This window comes from Culex quinquefasciatus, chromosome 3 (assembly GCF_015732765.1).
Source record: "Culex quinquefasciatus strain JHB chromosome 3, VPISU_Cqui_1.0_pri_paternal, whole genome shotgun sequence".
NCBI classification, from domain to species: Eukaryota; Metazoa; Arthropoda; class Insecta; order Diptera; family Culicidae; genus Culex; species Culex quinquefasciatus.
The window spans coordinates 57,558,309-57,579,914 of NC_051863.1; the positions used below are offsets into that span (position 1 = coordinate 57,558,309).

The 21,606-nt window shown below is 37.4% G+C and overlaps 1 protein-coding gene and 1 long non-coding RNA gene across 2 annotated transcripts in view; one reads left to right on the forward strand and one right to left on the reverse strand.

Moving 5' to 3' along the window:
- Positions 1–331: 331 nt before the first annotated feature.
- Positions 332–841, forward strand: LOC119770846. Its single transcript, XR_005279022.1, has 3 exons — positions 332–509; positions 572–712; positions 771–841. It is a non-coding gene; the product is annotated as an uncharacterized LOC119770846 (long non-coding RNA).
- Positions 842–18,410: 17,569 nt separating this feature from the next.
- The window catches only part of LOC6046678 (cathepsin K), a 22,628-nt gene continuing 19,432 nt past the window's right edge, over positions 18,411–21,606 (reverse strand). The window contains exons 2-3 of the mRNA XM_038260807.1: positions 21,288–21,445; positions 18,411–18,609 (exon numbers count right to left, since the gene is read on the reverse strand). Of these exons, the coding sequence (XP_038116735.1) occupies positions 18,411–18,609; positions 21,288–21,445 (357 nt within the window). The remainder of the gene's footprint in view (positions 18,610–21,287; positions 21,446–21,606) is intronic.

Here is a 21,606-nt window from a genome sequence, read left to right on the forward strand (position 1 = left end):
CTAAATATGGCTTTAACGTGAAAACGGTGCACTTTATCAAAATTTCAATAAGGTACTTTTTGATTGCAAATTTGATTTTACATCGAAAAATGAAGTTAACATTTTTTTGCGACCAAAATTTCGATTTTTTGAAAAAATCACTATTGATTAAAAAATTTAAAACTCGGTCAATGATTTTTGCACAACCTGAAAATTTCTGAAAAGTTGGCATTTTATGTCCTCTAAAACATATCAAAAAATAATAAAAAATAGTGTTTTTTTTGCAAATCAAGTGTTACGACCGCTGGGATGGCCACACTGCCGACCGGTGCAGCAGTGGCGGTGTAATCGGCTGATTCCACCTCTACTGTCAACGCGCGCGAAGGGTAGAAGAAAACAAAACAAAAATTCTCCATTGCTAAGTGGGCAGTGATATTTAGAGCAGGGCAATTGATCTAAATTAGTGCAAAAGAGTGCGATTAGGGCCAGTTCTAGTGTTTATTTGAAACCTATCCCTAAGAGCACGACCTGTAAGTAGAAACGGTAAGATTAGTGTTAATTCAAAGCACTAACTATGAATACTTACGCGCAGCACACGAAGACCACCGCCGTCACAGTACCGTCACTTGGTGCGAACTCGTACGGTGATGATGATTTGAGCGGGAAAAGGAGAAGGAATTAAGGAGGTTCTAGGAAGGAGAAGTAAATCGGTAGTTGGAGCAAGACTATTTTAGTAAGTAGGAAAAAGGAATGGAATTGAAATAATTACTTACCCTAAAATTATATTGCAGTTTTTGAGCTGCCAACAATAAACGGCTGCTACAAGAAATTTAGTTTTTCTACTTCATGGTTCACCCGAACATCAAGTTTTAGTAATAAAAAGTTAAATAAAAAAATCACCGATTTTTTTTTACCGTGTATCATTTTTCATTTTTTCTAATGTAGTCCGTATCCATACCTACAATTTTGCCGAAGACACCAAATCGATCAAAAAATTCCTTCAAAAGATACAGATTTGCATCCATCATTTTTGTATGGACAGCTGCCAAATTTGTATGGAAAATTATATGGTCAAACTAATGATGCAAAATGGCTTCTTTGGGCATACCGAAGGCACCAAAAAAGTTTCAGTCGGATAATAAAATACAAAAAAAAATCGAATGACCGAAATCCTAGAGAACTGCTCAGATTTTAAAAATAGGGAACTTTTGAGCTATAACGCAAAAAGGTAAAAACTAAACTATTTTTTGATGATTCATTTTAAGATTTAACATCAGGTTTGAAATCAAAAAGAACTCTATCAAATCGGGACTAAAGTCTTGTTGCCGAGCTGGGCAACGGGTGCTGATATTTTCCGGATTTATAACTCAAAAATCGTAGCAGGTTGGCGAGTTCATTGCAATTGTATTTCAGTGGGAGAGAGAGAGTTATAAATTTCCTAAAATACAGTACAGTGGAGTTAGAAAAACTCAGCAGGTATTCAATTGAGCATCGTTGATGCAGATCGGTTCAGGTTAGAATCCCACGTGGAGTACTACCTGCACAAAGGGGGGGGGATGTTTAAGCTATATGTATTTTGTAATAATAACTCACTAATATTATCAATATACACATTGATAAGTACCTAATTCTCGGAGCAGGTATTGGATAACTAATTTAACTAAATTGAAAAGGCCTTCATGGCAAAAAATACGTTTTGAGCTAGCACTAATCACTCAGACGATACGAGGAATGTAAAGAATCTTTGTTCGTGGCATCACCGTTTGGTAGCTGTCATCTTTACGGGATGTACTGTTGCTGGTCTGCGAGGTGCGTTTTGCGTTTGCCGCGCGTAACAAGTCTGAATAAGGACAGCAGTTTTTAGAGCACTCAAAAGCTTGAAATATGGAAACCAATGCACTATTTTTGTTGCTCTGTGTCTGTTCTATCCGAAACTGATCAAAAATAACCAAATATTGTACAGTAACAATGCTAAACAGCCCCCACGTGTCCCGTTTCACCCCAGATTACGGTACTGAAATGGTGATAAAGTCAATGTTGTCAAGTTTGATTTTTTTCAATGACAGCAAGGGCAAAAAATATTAGCCAGTGCTGCCAACTTTTACGACCTTCTATCGGATAGGGAAGTAAAACGTCGGTTCATTAGCGTTAGAGAGGTTTTGAGTGACTCACCAGACATAACCTTCGGACGCCTAGAAATGAGTAGAAACTTGCAACAGAGCCGACAAAAGACCCGGGGGGTCGTTAAAGTGGATTGCTTTGCTTTGCTTTTTGCCAACTTTTGCAATGAATCATATTTTTGGAATATTTAGAAAACGTGGTCAATAAATTCAAAATGAAACTTTGTTTTTAAGTTATAAATCACATTCGGAATCAAAAAATACTGGATTGAAATTTTGATATATAGCACCTCTTTAAAAAAAATAGTTTTTTTGAGTACTACTCAAATTGTACTAAATTTCCAAATTTCGAACGATATCTCAGCATCTATTCATCCGATTTTCGATGAAAAAAATTGAAATTATCGTAAAAAAATCTAATATTTCTAATAAAATTATTTTCAAAATTTGCTCAACACAAACATTTTCAGAAGGAACTAATTCCCACATGTTGAGCTTTTTCAAATGATAGTCTTAAATTTAAAATCTAGATAATATCTTCTAGTGCGTTCACCCCGGGAATTCCTTGAATACTAAGTAATCGATAAGCATTTTAAATTTGCATTCGGCATTTATCAGCGTCAATTTGGTTTATTAGGGAAACTTGTTGAAATTTTAGTTTACAGATCTGCAAAATATCTAGTGTTTTACATATTTTATATTCAATTGTATATATTAAAAAAAAAAACTTGATATTATATTAACGTATATTTATGAATTTTAAGCATGAGCATGAGCATGGTTGCCTGCCAATGAGCTGCTACTCCGTTATTGACAGATCAGCTGAAGTTAAACAATGAATCAAAAATGATCAGTGGGAGCCAACCATCCGTTCACTGTTTAACCTCTGAAGATCCCTACTTTATTAGTCAATACCGGCGCCCTCCCAAGAAACCTGCAGTTCAACGAAAGGGAGGAATGTTAGTCCGATAGTTGAAGTTGCAGACTCATCAAGCACATAGTTTTTCGCTATATACTTGTTGATACCACTTGAGACCGTTGAATCCACAGCATCTCCTTCAAGAATCACGTGATTATTTTTTTTTTTTTTTTTGGGTTAGTAGGATAAGGTATTGGCTTTTCGATGCCTCCCGAGCTACAATGCTATGGGGAGGACTTTCATAACAGACCCGTCGGCGAGCCTTCCGAGCAACGGTGCTATGGGAAGGTCTTTCTAGTTAGCACACACAATCAATCGAAAAACGAAGTTGACTTTATAGCTGTCGGCCACCATTGTTAGTACCAACCACTAGTGTCTTCCTTTTTATCTACAAGGACTTCGCCGCCCTGGGCTCCTAAGTGTATGAAAGTATGGCACGGAGCGACGGCGCCGAATACCCATATTTACACAAAGAATTTTAGAGCGCCCGCCGCGGGATTCGAACCGGCGACCTCTGGATTGTGAGTCCAGTGCGCGGTCCGATTGATCCACACGGGCGGGACAATCAATCAATCACACACAGTTATTTTGCTCCACTATTAACTCGACGATCCAAATTGTCAGTGCGTCTTTCGATCATTATATAGAAATGGCTTTTTCACCGCAAATCAATAAAACCTCGAAAAATTTAAATACAATCCACCCGACGTCGTGCCTTCCGATAAACGATGATATAGGAAGGGCTTTGAAAATCACAAAACAATAAATTAAGACACACACAATTTATGACCAAAAACACACAAAAAAAATCACTTTTCACTCCGAATATTTTTACACCACCTTTACAAATTACGCATTCACCCCATACAAATAACGATACAAAAGCACACACAAAAAATTTACCTGAATAATCACGACTTCGCGTCCCCACTTCTAGCGCACCAATCTTGACGTATATTTATGAATTTTAAATTGAAAAAAAAATATCATATTTAATAATTTTTCATCAAACACCGGCATCTGGAGCAAATCCAGACAAAAGTAACGAATTAAGAGAGCTGTTCAAGCTCATTTTTTGCATAATGTTCTGATTGATTTGATTGATTTCGGTCACAAAAGGAACGGAATAAAACAATTAGATAGATCATAACATGTATAAAAAATAAATACAATAAAAAAAATATTGGATCAAAAGATGTGATTCATTCAAAATGCCGCGGTTTCCAATACAGTTTATAATAATCCTATTTTATAATGCTCGGCACGTTCAAGATATTCACGTAAAACATTTAAAGAGGGAGTAAATGGGGCAAAACGGGCCCTTTTCGCCATTTGCCGCAAATTAGAGTGTTCCCAATGGGACCATCCATAAACCACGTGGACACTTTTTTGGGAATCTATTACCCCCCCCCCCCCCCTTCGTGGACAATTGTCCATACAAAAAAAATCTTTTTGGATCGTGGACAATCGCCATACCCCCTGAAGTGTCCACGTGGTTTATGGATGGTCCCAATCGATTCCACGTTATTTTCTGCATAAAATTACATTTCTGTTAACTCTAGAAAACACTGCGATTCAAGATTTTAAAGAAAACACATAAAGAGGGGGGGGGAATAGGGCAAAATGGGCCCTTGCTGTCATTTGCCGTCAATGAGAGTGTCACCAATCGATTTTTCGTGATTTTTTACTTAAAATACTATACTTTCAAACAGGAAAAACAACGGCAATTAAAGATATTGACGAAGAACACATAAACAAAAGGTAAATGGGGCAAAATAATCCTCTGCTGTCATTTGCCGCCAGTGAAAACGCCACAAATCGATTCCTCGTGATTTTCTACATAAATGACATACCGTCAGTGGGGGTGACATTGGGTATGGGGGGGTGAAATTGGGTCAAAGTGATTTTTTACGGATTTTACCATTTTTCAGGTTATTCTCAATGAAACTGAATTCTGTTAAAAGGGTTGTGTAGGGGACATCTTAAGATGACTTCGCTGAAAAAATCTCGTTCCTAGAACAAATCCTGTTATTTTGGCAGATGTCTAAAGTTGGGGTACGTTTTTGGCCAAAAATGACCTCTCGAAAAATCATTTTTCTAATATTTTTGTTGGAATTGCTCGAAAACTACCCAACTGTTTGAAAATCTCCACTTCAAACATTGTAGCGTGTCAATACGATTCCCTCGAACAAGAAACGCTGTTGGATGACTTGTTTTTACCATATCGTTGTATTTGAGCATCATTTTAATTTCGTTTGACCCAATGTCACCCCCTCTAAGGGGTGAGATTGGGTCAATTTTCAAACTATTGGCATTTAAGGTAGTGTTCATCAAAATCCACCATATTTTGGGAAAATGTTAGTAAATTATCTAAGAACAAATCTACGTTGAAAGATTTTCGATGTTATTAAAATTTGTTTTTGTTATTAAGAAATTTCGAGAGGTATATCATTTTTTGACCCATAGTCACCCCCACTGACGGTACTTTAAAACTGTAGGAAACAATTCAAAATATGAAAGAAAAACACATAAAAAAGGAGCAAAATGGGGCAAAATGGGTCATTGCCGTCACCAATCGATTTCGCGTGACTTTACATAAAATAAGATACTTCAAGGCAAACTACGGCAGTTTAAGATATTCGAGAAAAACGTCACAAAAGAGGCTAAATGGGGGTAAAATGGACCATTTCCCGGCATTTGCCGCTAATAAGTGTAAAACAAATCGATTCCTCGAAATTTCTAATATTAAAAATTATACTTTTGATAGGCAGAACTGACGGAACCAAAAGATCCGTTTTAACCCGTTTTTGCCCACTGTGGTTACTTTTAAGTGGCTTTTACTACAGTAGAATTCCCAACAAATGTTTTGTTTGACTATTATCTCAAAATATACAAATTAAAGAGCAACCACCAGAGCAGCTTCACATCACCAACGCGACCCAGTGGTGCGTCCAGATTAAAATCAGGTGGCAACCCGAGATGTGCAGGTTATGTGCATATATGTTAATTAATGTTAGATAATCAGCTAGCAACGCAGGTTCCGCACCCTGTGGCCGCCACCTTTACAGCGCAAAAGACTAATGTGCTATTTTTTCTCGACTTATCTGGTACACGCGACAGAATGGACGCTCGCTGTCCCATTACTTATTACCGTGCCCTCCTTCCTCAAAACATAGGTCCAGATTCAGGGGGCAAAACCCGTGATAATAACAACGTTTGAAGGGGTAAACTTAGTCTCGTGCGCATAGAGTTATGTGAAACAAGTTCTGTTTTTTTTTTTCTTTTTTGCATAAATGCATACAATCTTCTTATCGGGGAAGTTTCATCTACTCATGGGGACCGCGGATCGGATGGTCCGCGAATCGATTCCTTCCCGGGACAGGTGTAAGCGATGTCGATCGAGTCAAGTCGCGAGAAATGGGATGTTCCCGGCGGCGGTAGGGTATTTTAACCATTAGTGGACCCCCTAGTAGAGCCGAAGCACATTTTTCACAAATTTTCAATATTTTAAGCACTTTTTCATAACCCTTTGTACAAAACAATGAAAACTGAAGTCTTTTGAACAGTTTTGACTATTTGTTTCATCAGTTATTTGTTTTTGAGCAGAAAAATAGCCATTTGAAAAAAAAGTTTTTTTGCCGTGTTATGGACCCCCTTTTCCTATAGTGGACCATAATCCGATTGTGGACCCGGGTCCACTATAGGCAAACTGTTATTTTGATACCAAATTTAACCGGTATTTGATGTTTTGGTGCATGGTGTAGGTCTAATGATAGATATAATGAATAAAAGATGGATTTTGCTCACTTTTCATCATTAACAAATATGTTTTGTTAACAAATTTGGCTAAAAAAACCTAACAGACATTTAAAAACATTTATTTCCGAAAAAGATCAGAGAAAACGTTTCAAAAACCACTTTAAACATAAAAATAATTAAAAAAAAGTAATCTTGATGCAAATTTTTCCATATTAATTACATAAATGGTTGACCGAAACTAAATAATAGATTTGTTTACAGTTGCTGATAAAATCACGCATGTTTATTTAAAAAAAGTGTTGTTATTGATTTATTACTATAAAATATCATTTCAAACTGCATTTATGATGCTTCAGTTAAGTACAATCAACTATAGTTTTGATTAATTATAAATTTTTACGGCTTCAGCATTTTTGGTACTTTTAACATGAAAACAGCTATATTTTTACTCTTAATTGAAAAAATATGCGTTTAGGTTGATAACAACAAGCATTTATTGTATGTTTTAGAGAAACTTTTGCTTGAATACACAGTTTTCTTCATTTTTGAAGGTTAAATTAACAGGGATCCACTTTTGGAAAAGTTTGGATTTCGTTGTCCTATATTGGACCCCCCTAATTTTTGCTCGAAAATGGCAGTTCTTCGCTTTATTTCAGTAAAGATCCTTAAACTTACATTATTTCGACTTGCTGAAGTTAAATAATCAGCCAAAAAAATGATTGAATAGATAATTCAATCATAAAATATAAATGCAGTTTTGTTGTGAAAATGCTAGTGGCCATGGCTGATTTCAGATGTCGAACTCAAAACACTTATTTTGGCGAAAAGGACAATTCAATGTCAGTCAACATTGTTTTAAATGATGCTGAACATGCCAAATAAAAGATTTGTAGACAACAACACGCTTGAAATTGTGATTTTATTGAATTTTTCATCAAAAACCCTTCAGAGGGTCCACTAAAGGAAAGGGGTCCACTAATGGATAACGTACCCTAGTACGCTTCAGGTTGATGGTAATGACAAATATTTTCCTAGATACTTGAGTCAAGCAGAATGTGACCACCAAGGCTAAATGATGGCTGGTCATCAAGAACCGGTGCTTCTGGAGTAATCTGGAGGCAATCTGGAGGCAATTCCGTCGTAGATTTAATGTCACGTCTAGGTTGCGTAAAATGTTGCACATTTTTCATGTTAATTTCTGTAGCTAATTAAACTATCCGTTGGAAGTCTTTGCAAAAATAAAATCTACTGAACAATTTGTTTTAAGTTTCGTAAAAACCTCCAAATCCTGAAAACAAATCACGCCCATCAACCGTACATGGCACTAAATAGTATCCCTCTCGTAAACCATATTAAATGATAATAAGCTCAATATTTCAAACCCTCGATCTGACCTACAGTGAAGGCTGGCGGAGTAGACACCCACTGGGAGACATATTGAACCGAGGAACGAATTACTCCGCGGAGCGCTACTGCTTGAAACCCGCGCAGAACAAGTGCACCATTTAGTTAAATTACTCGAGATAAAAGTAATGACATTAGTGAGGGGCGAGCGCGCGTGCGCTCCGTCATAATCGTAACATGGCCGTAAGTAATCTTAGCCTTCATAAATAATACTGTTTGGAATTTAAGGAAAAAAAACTTGGCAATTTTGATTTGTTTGATATCAATAACCCCGCACAAACTTCTAAGCCATTGATTTCAGCTCTAACCCAATCAGCTCCAACATGACCCAAATTAGCCTAACGGTCGGATCGATCCGATCACGCAATCTGTCAGCTCACGGTGAAAACAAGACAGCGAAAAAATAACGCCAACCCCCCGAAACGGAACGACGGCAATAAAACTCAACTCAATTGTGCAAACATATCCTAAATCACCCCCCGATAAAGATCTCACCTCGATGATAACTGTTCGTCATGTCCCAAAAAGGGGCCTGGGGGGACCACGCAATCGCAAGACCTGACGGTGACGGTGATATATGTTTTTAGCATGATCTACTACGTGTGGTTTTATACTGTTTTTCAAAATTTGAATCGGGCGGCGGCGGCAAAACCGTCAAACGAGTGGCGGTGCAAATCATTAGCGTGTATCTAAATAAGGACCTAGCTGGCTCACGTGGATTGATGACGTTCACCGTTTAAAGATTTATGCAGATTTTTGTGATTTTTTTCATTTTATTTGTTGTTGTTTTGAATTGATACATGCTTTAAAATTACTAAATTGTACTTATAATCTAATAATAGCTAGAGCCGCGTAAATCCGTAAATTAGACCTTGGCCGTGAAATCTGGTAAAATGCCGTGAAATACGAAAAAATAAATTTAAATTTTGAATTGAAACAAACCACAAGACGAGCGTTTTGGAAGCAGTTCGTCGCCGTCGTGCAAACTTGTCGTACGTGCATTTTGGGCCAAATTGAGTCAAGAAAGCCATTTTGTGCAGCTCACAATGCCTCATCTTTTGACCTTCACAGATCTCGAAAATTCGATTTCAATCCTGAGATATTCAATGAAAACCAAAAAAGCTCCGAAAATTTTTGTCACTTTTCATATGAAAGTAGTTTTAATCTTGTCGTGCTATCTTGTCACTCCATGAAAATTGTTGTAAGTGCGACATCTGGCCAAAGGGATTTCAGGTCAGAACGCGTTTGACGCACGTGAGCAACTCTCTACGAAATCGGCCGATTTCGACCATTTTTATTTTTTGTATTTTTAGATTTGGCTCAAACTTTGTGGGGGCCTTCCCTATGACCAAATAACCTATTTTGTGTGATTGGTTCATCCATACAAGTCTCCATACAATTTTGGCTGCTATCCATACAAAAATGGTATGTAAATATTCAAACAGCTGTAACTTTTGAGTGAATTTTCTGATCAATTTGGTGTCTTCGGCAAAGTTGCAGGTATTGTTGAGGACTTTTGAGAAAAAATAGGTACACGGAAAAAAAATTGCAGATTTTTTGATCAACTTTTTTCCACTAAAACTCAATTTCCCAAAATACGTATTTTTTGATTTTCGATATTTTTTTATATGTTTTAGAGTACAAAAATCCGCAACTTTTGAGCCATAGAGAAACATGGTCAAAAAATCTGCCGCCGAGTTATGAATTTTTGAAAAAATAGTGATTTTCGGAAAAAATCAATGTTTTATGCAAAAACAAGTTTGACATAATTTTTTAATGCAAAATTGAATTTGCAATCGAAAGGTACTCTACAGATTTTTTGATAAAGGGCTCCGTTTTCAAGATATAGCCACCGAAAGTTTGATTTTAGCGAAATATTTGCATTTTTTCAATTTTTAAAAGTGGTGACCATAAGTGACCATAAAATATGTTTTTTTTTAGAAGTTCAGAAAATTTGCTATAAAATTTCCTAAGAGACATTGAAGATTGGACCTCGGGTTGCTGAGATAGATCCGTTTTAGGAAAAAGAAACACGAAAATTGAAGTTTTCTTAATCTCACCAAAATAACCCACTATTATCTAATGACGATATCTCAGCAACTAATGGTCCGATTAGGCCGATGCAAATATTTAAAAAAGTTTTTGTCCCTCGGCCTTGGCCGAGGTCAAGGGCCGAGGGACAAAAAATAACAAGCCATAAATAACAAGCCATAGTCTTCACATTTAAATGAAAAAAGTGTTTAAAAATGCATTGTCCTCTAGTTCAGTTATTTTGCAATCATTAGTTTTCGAAAAATCTAAGATCTGAAAAAAACAAAAATTGTATCGAAAAAAAAAGATTTTGCATCGAAAATTTTCAAAAAATCTTAAGATTTTTTAATAAACCCAAACATGCTAGAAATGATTTCAAACGCAGAAGTATGTATTTTAATTTGGTTTAAGCTGGTTGCACTTGAATTTTCATTGAAATTTTGAATTTTATTGTAAAAATATTATTTTGCCCCCTGATTTTTCAGGCCAATTTTGAAGGGGGGGGGGGGGGGGGTGACAAAACCTTTTTAAAATATTTGTACCAGCCTTATCAAATGTTAAAACATGAAACAATCGTGAAATTTTCCGATCTTATCGAAAAAAAAATATTTTGAAAATTTTTAAATCAAGACTAACATTTTAAAATGGCCAAACATTGAATATTACGCCCATTTAAAATGCTAGTCTTGATTTAAAAAAAATAAAATATTTTTTTCGAAAAGATGTATTAACATGTATCAACATTGATAATAGGACCATTAGTTGCTGAGATATCGTCATTAGAAAATGGTGGGTTATTTTGATGAGATTAAGAAAACTTCAATTTTCGTGTTTCTTTTTCTTAAAGCGGATCTATCTCAGCAACCCGAGGTCCAATCTTCAATGTCCCTTAGACAATTTTATAGCACATTTTCTGAACTTTTCAAAAAAATGTTTTTAGAAACGGTCACTCATGTTCACTATTTTTAAAAATTGAAAAACTGCAAATATTTCGCTAAAATCAAACTTTATGTGGCTATATCTTTAAAACGGACCCCTTTATCAAAAAATCTGTGAAGTACTTTTCGATTGCAAATTCAATTTTGCATTAAAAAATTATGTCAAACTTGTTTTTGCATGAAATTTCATTTTTTTCCAAAAATCACTATTTTTTCACAAAATTTTTGACAGATTTTTTGACCATTTTTATTTTTTTTTTTTTTTTTTTTTTTTGAATTAAATATAATTACATTTGGTTTACATAATAAGTGGTCAGCTGTGGCTCTTCAGCTTTAGTTTGCTTTTCGTGATTTAAACACTGTTCATTTTTATAACTTTAAAAGTATATGATTTATCATTTTTGTAACACTAGGTACAATGAGGAAAAAAAAAATGTTAAGAAAACATAACCTAACCTAAAACTAACTTAAACTTACAATAAACTAAACCAATCCTTGAATCAAGGGGTATTCAGAAATAGCACATTTTTCCCTGAATTTCAAACATTTTTCTTGAATCTTCTGATCCAACATTTTAACTTCTGCTAATTCATGAACCTCACTTGATCTTGTCCAGCCAGGAACATTCAAAACCATTTTGAGTACCTTGTTTTGGACACGCTGGAGCTTCAATTTATGAGTTCTAGCGCAACACTCCCAAACAGGTACTGCATACTCAATAACGGGGTAAATTATTTGTTTGTAAACTGCTAACTTATTTTTCAAAGATAGCTTTGATTTTCTGTTAATTAAAGGATACAAACACCTGATGAGAATGCTGCACTTGTTCAATATTTTATCTACATGCTGCCGAAACAATAGTTTCGAGTCAAGTATGAGACCTAAATAGACAACTTCCTTTGACCAGGGTATCGAAACATCATTCATTTTATCAAAACATCATCCTTTGGGACAAATCTGGCCGATTTGGAAAGTGGAAAAATGATGGTTTGAGTTTTGGCTGCATTTATGCGAATTTTCCAGTCGCCAAAGTATTCGGAAAGAACGTCAAGACCCTTCTGAAGACGGCCAACTAAATATCTGGTTATTTTACCCTTATAAATAACGGCAGTGTCATCAGCAAAAGTGACAACACACCATTACCAGGAAGAGTAGGCAAATCAGATGTAAAAATATTGTACAGAAGTGGGCCAAGAATACTTCCTTGGGGAACCCCAGCATCAATGTTGAATAATCCAGAAGCAATCCCATTCAGAAAAACCCTGAACGATCTCTCCGAAAGATAGTGCTGGATAATTTTGATAAGATACATTGGAAAACCGTATAAATACAGTTTATGTATCAAACCATCATGCCAAACATTGTCAAAAGCCTTCTCAACATCCAACAAAGCCATAGCAGTTGATTTAGACTCAAGCTTGTTCTGCTTGATGATTTTAGTTACTCTCGTAAGCTGATGAGCAGTATTATGTCCCTTTCGGAAGCCAAACTGCTCGTTCAAAATTATATTATTATCGTTGGTAAAATCCAAAAGCCTTGAATAGATGACCTTCTCAAAGAGTTTGGACAGACTACTCAAAAGACTAATGGGACGATAACTTGTTGGCGATGTTGGATCTTTTGAGGCTTCAAAATTGGTATGACTTTGCCCAGCTTCCAATTGGTGGGGAAGTAACCAAGTTGCAAACATTTATTGAAAATATTGGCTAGATGTTGAAAGAACTGATCACTCTGTTTTTCAACACTAGATTAAAATGTTATCAAAGCCTGGAGCTTTCATATTTTTCATTTGTTTAACTGCAACTTTGACTTCCTCACCAGAAACATGGGAATCTGCAGGAAATTCAAAGGTAGAGTCATTGATTGTTGAAATACTATTGGCAACTGATGTTTCTTTACGGCTGGTCATGGAAGCGCCAAGATTATGTGAACTAACAAAATGAAGCCCAAGTGCATTTGCCTTTTCCTCGGATGTAATCAAAGGAGAATCCTCAACAATAAGAGGAGGAATAGGCTTTGGTTTGTTTTTAAGAACTTTTGAAAGTTTCCAAAATGGTTTTGAATAATTCCCAAGCTGGCTTACATGTTTTGAAAATTCTTGATTTCTGATATTGTCAAGTCGGTCTTGTATGATTTTGTTCAAATTGTTAACTGAAATCTTTTGTCATAGTCCCCAGTCCGTTGATATTGTCTCCTATAAACATTCCTAAGTCTAATCAAGTGTTTAGTATCTACGTCAATATCAGTTACCTTAAAATTAACAGGAACCTCCCGAACGTTGGCAGCCTCTGCTTGGTTGATAGCCTGCTGGATCACCTCCAGCGAACGATCAATATCAGCAGAAGTTTCCGGGTGTTGATCATAGTCGATGTTGCTGTCTACCACTTGCTGAAACTGCTGCCAGTCAACGTTGTGGTAATCTTTCCGGGTTGGTTGCCGCTGCGGAGTAACGGAAGCTCCAACCTCCACAACCACCGGATAGTGATCAGAACTCAACTCTTCAAACACCTCAGGATGAGCCACGTTCTCAGCCATATTGGTAATGAAGAAGTCGATGATTGAGTGATTCCCAGACCGAGCCACCCTCGTTGGACGATCCGGACTCACAACGTTGTAGTATCCGTTTTGCAGATCGTTGTGCAGAATCACTCCGTTCCGATTCCTCCTGCTGTTGCCCCAAACTTCATGCTTCGCGTTGAGGTCACCAGCGATGATGTACTTTGCGCTCCGCCGTGTCAGCTTCTGGATATCGCTCTTCAGTTTTGCTGCTGAACCATCTCTGGCATTCACCTGACGTGGGCAGTATGCAGCAATGAAGAGTACTGGGCCAACCGAAGTGGGAATTTCCACTCCAACGGCCTCGATGATGTCCAGCTTAAAGTGTGGCAGCCGGCGTGGCTTGAGATCACGATGAACAGCGACAAGCACACCTCCTCCTCCAGAGGTGGTCCTATCGAGCTGCGTCGCGATCTTGTAGTTTTGCAGATAAACTTTTTCACCGGGCTTCAGATGAGTTTCCGTGATGGCAGCTACGTCGATCTCCTTCTCGCGAAGAAAATCCACCAGCTCTAAATTCTTCCTCCTAATGGAGCAAGCGTTCCAATTCAGCAGCTTGAGGGACCTACGATCCATACTGGATGACGAACGAGGTCAGCACTTCAATCTGCTGGGTCTTGGTTTTGCATCCACGCAGTGCAGCGGACATCTGTTTGAAAATATTGAGGAGTTCGGTTGAGGTGTAAAGATCATTACCATTTTCCTCAACTGCTGGTTCTTGGGTTGGTCTTGGCTCCTGGCTGAAGCCCGGTGGTGGCGGTCTCGGCTCCTGGCTGGAACCCGGCCGTGGATGATTCATCTCAGCTCTCTTCCTGGGATCCAACGGCAACGGTGCCAAGTTCGGGACCTGGCGTCGCGGTTGAAGAGGTGGAAAATTTTGCTCCACCAGGGCTGGAGGAGTTCTACGACGCTGAGGCTGATTCTTCGTCGATGCTTGCTGCCGAATTTTCACGAACTCAGCTCTCTTGGGGCACTTTCGGTCGGTTGACGAGTGCTCACCGTTGCAGTTGAGGCACTTCACCAGCGAATCTTGGATGCACTGGGATGTGATGTGCGCATCGGTACCACATTTGGCGCAACGACGCTTCAGGTGGCAGTTCTTACCTCCGTGCCCGAAGCCCAGGCAGTTGAAGCATTGTGTGACGTCACGATGCACTGGTCGGTATCGCTCCCACGACACGATAATGTTGAAAACCGCTCGAATTGCCTTCAGCTCAGGAAGCGTCGTCGATCCCTTAGCCAAATGCAGCAGGTAGAGCTGGTCACGGTACTTGATGTCTTTGTTGCGTCGGCTCATTTTGTGCACGGCCAACACATCCAGTTTCAAAACTTTTAGCTCGGCAGCTAATTCCTCCACTGGCATGTCGTACAGACCTCTGACGACGATTTTGTACGGCTTATCCATGACGACATCATGGGTAAAGTACTCCGCCTCGTTTTCGGTCAAGTAATCCTTGACCAGTTGATAGTGCTGCCTGGATTGCACCAGCACCTTAAATCCGTCCTGACACAGACGAATGTTGCCTTGGACTTTCCCAGACTTGATGAGTTCAACCAGCCCCGCTCGAAAGTCGATCGTTGCTGCTGATTGCCGCACATAAAAGGAGGCAGTTTCTCCTTTCGCTGTTTCACTTCATTCTCCTTTGCTTCCGCTACCTGGTCCTCGTCAGGCAGTCCAGCAAACTTGTTGTTCTTCAAAAGCTGCTCCTCGTGCGATGAAGAGTTCTCCTCCTCCTCATCCATCGGTACAGTACCGTCGCTCTTTTTCGTCTTTTTGCTGTTCGATGTCACTTCCAAAAGCACCTTCCTTTTGGAAATCCCCGGTTTTTGGCCATCAGTTGAGGCCTCAACCTTCCTTTTGGAAATTCCCACTTTTTTGCCTGCTTGAGCCGCAGGTAGGGCAATATTGCCGGCGTTTTGCGCCGGGACGCGACGAGTCATGTTGATTCAGACAACCTTCACCAACGAATGCTCGGATAACAATCGATTTTTTGACCATGTTTCTCTATGACTCAAAAGTTGTCAAACATTTGTAATTATAACTCGGGACTCCAGCAACCAACTTCAACCAAACTTCGGGACAATGCACAGAAAGGTAAGCCAAACAAAACGTGTTTGTTAGTGTTCACATTGCGTGCTTTCGTTTTTGTTTATTCAAGGTCAAACATTAAATCGCCTTTTTCTCGGAACGTCGAAATGGCGGGTGCGACAAGATAGCATGACGACGTCGAGTTGTTAACCCTCTACAACCCAACCCCGCCTTTAGATGGGCTTCGATTTAAAAAACCGCCAAAAAATATTTTTTTTATTAATTTTTGATCTTGAAAAAGCCCTGGAAAGAAAAACTCTTGAAATTTTAGAAAATTTTAGGGTTGGAAGTTTTTCTTGTTTTATGTGACTTTGCCAATGTTTTAAAAAATGTATTTTTTCAGATGATCAAAGACCAATTTATCATAGACCAATTTATCATAACGTCGGAGTTGCTTACAACATTTTTTTTGCAATTCAGAAAAACGCGTTTTGAATGGAATATTTTTTAAAACACCCATGAGCAATTCTCTACGAAATCGGTCTTTTTTCTTCAATTTTAATTTTTGTATTTTTTAATCCGACTGAAACTTTTTTGGTGCCTTCGGTATGCCCAAAGAAGCCATTTTGCATCATTAGTTTGTCCATATAATTTTCCATACAAATTTGGCAGCTGTCCATACAAAAATGATGTATGAAAATTCAAAAATCTGTATCTTTTGAAGAAATTTTTTGATCGATTTGGTGTCTTCGGCAAAGTTGTAGGTATGGATACGGACTACACTGGAAAAAAATAATACACGTTAAAAAAATTTGGTGATTTTTTTATTTAACTTTTTATCACTAAAACTTGATTTACAAAAAAACACTATTTTTAATTTTTTTTATTTTTTGATATGTTTTAGAGGACATAAAATGCCAACTTTTCAGAAATTTCCAGGTTGTGCAAAAAATCATTGACCGAGTTATGAATTTTTTAATCAATACTGATTTTTTCAAAAAATCGAAATTTTGGTCGTAAAAATTTTTCAACTTCATTTTTCGATGTAAAATCAAATTTGCAATAAAAAAGTACTTTAGTGAAATTTTGATAAAGTGCACCGTTTTCAAGTTAAAGCCATATTTAAGTGACTTTTTTGAAAATAGTCGCAGTTTTTCATTTTTTAAAATTAGTGCACATGTTTGCCCAGTTTTGGAAAAAATATTTTTGAAAAGCTGAGAAAATTCTCTATATTTTGCTTATTCGGACTTTGTTGATACGACCTTTAGTTGCTGAGATATTGCAATGCAAAGGTTTAAAAACAGGAAAATTGATGTTTTCTAAGTTTCACCCAAACAACCCACCATTTTTTATCGACAATATCTCAGCAATTAATGGTCCGATTTTCAATGTTATTATATGAAGCAATTGTGAAATTTTCCGATCTTTTCGAAAAAAATATTTTCGGAATTTTCAAATCAAGACTAACATTTTAAAAGGGCGTAATATTGAATGTTTGGCCTTTTTGAAATGTTAGTCTTGATGTTACTTTTCGGCACTAGTTCTACTTTTCAACACTGATTGAAATTGAAAGGTATTAATTTTCCATTTTGTTATATTTTTGGTTGAGAAAAGTAGGCCGTGACGTCGTTCAAGTATGACAAGAAAAGCATGTAGTTTCACGACGGAATTGCAAAAAATAGTATTTTTCAACTTCCGATGTGTTCTTCAATTTAATTTCTATAAATTTGACTTAAATAATTTTACTTAATTTTGTAAACTAGATTTATTAGTAGAGAAATTGAGCTTGATTTTTTTTTAAATCAAAATGATAATATTTACTGTGCAACAACTGAGATAAAACAACCAGTTACATGCATATCTTGCAACTTTTGTGCGTGCTAAACTATCACTTTCAATTTTCAATATTCAACGCCGAATCGGGACTGCTAAGATTCCGTGTCCACGATTAGCGTGCCGAGCATCGATAGCAGATATGTTTCGTTATCGGTTCAAACAGAACTGAAAGGTTCGATGATCTTAACGCCAAGGTGGTCATTTTTCGGGACAGGTTCCAAGCACTTTAAACGCTGATGGATCAGATGAGTTTCAACGAAAGGTCTGCCAAGTCTAAGTGGTTATCCATGAGTTGATGGATATATCCTGATGAAAAACAAAACCGCACAATTCGAAATGCATTGCGGTTATACTCGTCAAGTACTTGATCATTTGCCGATCGGCTTAACTTTTTTTCGGGCTTTAACCGCGCGTGATGCGACAGGTATTAATCAACTCGGAGGAGAGCCTTTAATTGCTGCGGCTGCGGAGCACTTGACTCAGGGTGAAATGAGAGTGTTTTTCCTTGGTCGGTCATTTATTTGAGCTCTGTGACAAGTGGTTTGGCAGCCAATTAGGGGCAATCGACGTGTGTGGGACTTCGGCTAGCAACTTTGTTGGAGAATCTGTTAGGGCGATCATTTTTTCTACAAAAATCACAAGCTAAATTTGAATAAAACTCATAGTTCATGAAATTCAGTCACCCTAATCTGTCACATATCACCCTCAACCAGAACAACATCATAATCTTTCCCCCAAGTGACCGCAGCGCCACACCGCACGGGGACAGTGATTAATTGCGAAAAGATTGTTGTGACAAGTGACTCTTTTTGAACGACGAAAAAAGTACGTAAACTTTATTACGCGATCGTGACGTACGAAGCGTAGTTGCTGATGCCGCACATGTTTTTGCCCCGCGCCAGCTTCATGTAGCCGTCCTCGCCCCAGCTGCCCCACCAGTTCTTCAGGATCCAGTAGGTGGGCGTGTAGCCGACCAGGAGCATCGCGTGGTTCACCTTGGAGTTGTCGCAGGACGCTTCGTCGTCGTAGATGCCGGTTCTGGAAAGGGTAAAAATGATTGAATCGGGGAGAAAGGGTCTTTTTGATGAAATTTCATAATAATCTACTACTTTTCTTTCTGTTTTGGTTGTATTGAAACTAAAAACTAATTCTTGAAGTATTGGGAACAATCGTTTAAAAGCTAAATTTCAGTACAGCCATCCCACATATTCGGAACACTTTTGTGGTAATTTGTCAATAGCATGCCAAATGCAACTTATCTGCTGACCCTGCTATTTTTAGGTCCTTTATTTGGACATTCTCTTGCTATTTCACTAGTAAAAGTAGTACTTTTTAAACAAAAACTGCATTTCCAGACTACAAAAACTGCATTTCCAGACTTTAAACAAAAACTGCATTTCCAGCCTGTTCAATGATTGTGGGATTTTATTGTGTTTCCCACAATTGTGGAACACCTGAATTTTACTGATATTTCCACAAAAAAATAGTTATCAGACGATTCATAAAACATTACTAAGCATAAGTTTTATGGGTTTCAGAGTGCGAATTCATTATTTTGTAAAAAATATATACTCCTGGAGAGAAAAAAAAGTTTGTTTACATCGTAAGAAATAAGTGTACTGAATGTGTGGAATGCAAGGGTCAATGTCTTCTTTGAATACTTGATATAAAACGTAAAAATGTACAGCTGGTCTGTACATCAATCGAAAGATCACAAGAAAAGCTTTCACATGAAGGTAAAAGCAAATCATTACGTTCAATTATCGATTTTCTATGATTTGTTGAACATTGGCCGATCTGTAAACTGTTCCGAATATGAGGGATGACTGTATTTAAATCTTTAAAAAATATTGGTGGTCAGAACAATGTAGCGTGTCTTTAAACTAAAATTCATGTAAATTTAAATTGATTTCTCAAAGGAAAATTATTGTTAATGCAATTAATTATCACAATTACAGTTTTCTTTTAATCATAACACCGTAAAACAATTCTGCTAAATGGAAGTTTTAAGACCTGACACGTGCGAAATCGGTCAACATTTACCCGTTGATACCGCAATCCGGGGTGACTTCGGTAGTCTATAAATGTTTTGTCTGCAAGATACGTTCAAATAAGCGAGCATTATAAAAGATAAAAGATTATAAAAGCAGCGGAATTCGAATAAACGGAAGTCGCTCGGTTTTATAACGACTTTTCTCAAATATGTGGGCAGATGGATCCAGAAGGAAGAAGTAGGAGAGCATGCAAAGCTTTACCAATTTTTCACTATTCAAAATTGGATATAATTAGATAAAATAAATCTAGATTTTTTATAGATATTTAAAATCTTACTCCAAAAACTAACTTAATCCACCTATGTGGTTGATGCCTTCCTCACTTTTTACCAAAAATGGGTAATATGAGTGGTTTGGACACATATTTCAGCTATTTTTTTTTTTATCCAGAAAAATAAGTACACAGATATAACTTAAGTAGTCATAACTCGAGACGGGGTTGCCAGATTCTTCAATTACCTAACCAATGATTAGTTGGATGATGGATCCGGACATAGTTGACATACATTTAAGTGAGATCCGGCTTCAAAAAAGTACATAAATATCACTTAAGTGTTCATAACTCGAGGCAGGGTTGCCAGATCTTCAATGTTTTGGACTCATTGGAAAGGCTTTTCAATTACCTAACCAACGATTGGTTGGATGATGGCTCTGGACATAGTTTACATACATTTAAGTGAGATCCGGCTTCAAAAAAGTACATAAATATCACTTAAGTGGTCATAACTCGAGGCAGGGTTGCCAGATCTTCAATGTTTTGGACTCATTGGAAAGGCCTTTCAATTACCTAACCAACAATTGGTTGGATGATGGATCTGGACATAGTTTACATACATTTAAGTGAGATCCGGCTTCAAAAAAGTACACAAATTTCACTTAAATGGTTATAACTCGATACAGGGTTGCCAGATCTTCAATGTCTTGGACTCATTGGAAAGGCCTTTCAATTACCTAACCAACGATGGGTCGGATGATGGATCCGGACATCGTTTACATGCATATAATTGAGATCCGGGTATTTGTGAAAACACATTTTTATACATAACTTTTGAACTACTTATCGAAACTTCAAACAATTCAATAGCGATGTATGGGACCCTAAACCAAGTCGAATGCAACTGGTTCGATCAAAAGCAAAAACATTGTTATGGTTTCATTTGAGCAACCTGCCAAAAATGTATGGAATTTCGTAATTTTTGTTATCATGGAACAAACATACTTTTTGCCCAGGTATTTTAAAACGTGGGTTCTATAGAAAACCTAGATGTATGGGTATCAAAAGATCGGAAATTTTATGCCCTTTCCGATGCCACATAGGTTGACTTGTGAATTGTGGACCGGTTCGGATGCCGGCGGATTTTCCGACGACGTAATTCCGGGTTGGTACGAAATTCCAACGAAAACTAATAATTCTAAGCGCAGGGGGATGAATTTTAAATTGATTTCAGCTGATTGCACTTAAATTTCTATTAAAATTTTGAAGTTTTTTGAAAAAATATTTTATTTTGCCCCCTGATTTTTTGGACCAACTTTTGAAGAGGGGGGGTTACAAAAACTTTAAATAAAATTTGTACCAGCCTTATAGCATCTAAACGAAACATTAGTTTTATCCTAGCGTACATACGACAATTACAATTAAGAAATTATAAAAATATTACTCACTTGTACAGCTGGAAGGACTTTGGTGCCGCATTCAAACTGACCGCAATCGGGCCCACCTTCCACACGGCAAACGCCAGCCCTTCCTCGTTCTTCGGCATGATGGCCCACTCGCTGATGTTTGCTATGGCCAAATCCCGGTTGAACATGCACTTGCCGGCCTGGAATTGGGGTTGGAATTTCAAAGATTAGTAAAATATTAGCAAAATTTAAATTTTCATGAAAATTTGTCAAAAAGTAAGAAGCAATTGCCAATCCTGCATCCTGCAACTTTTCTGAAAATAAAAGAAAAGAATCACAATGAAATCAATCGAACTTCCAG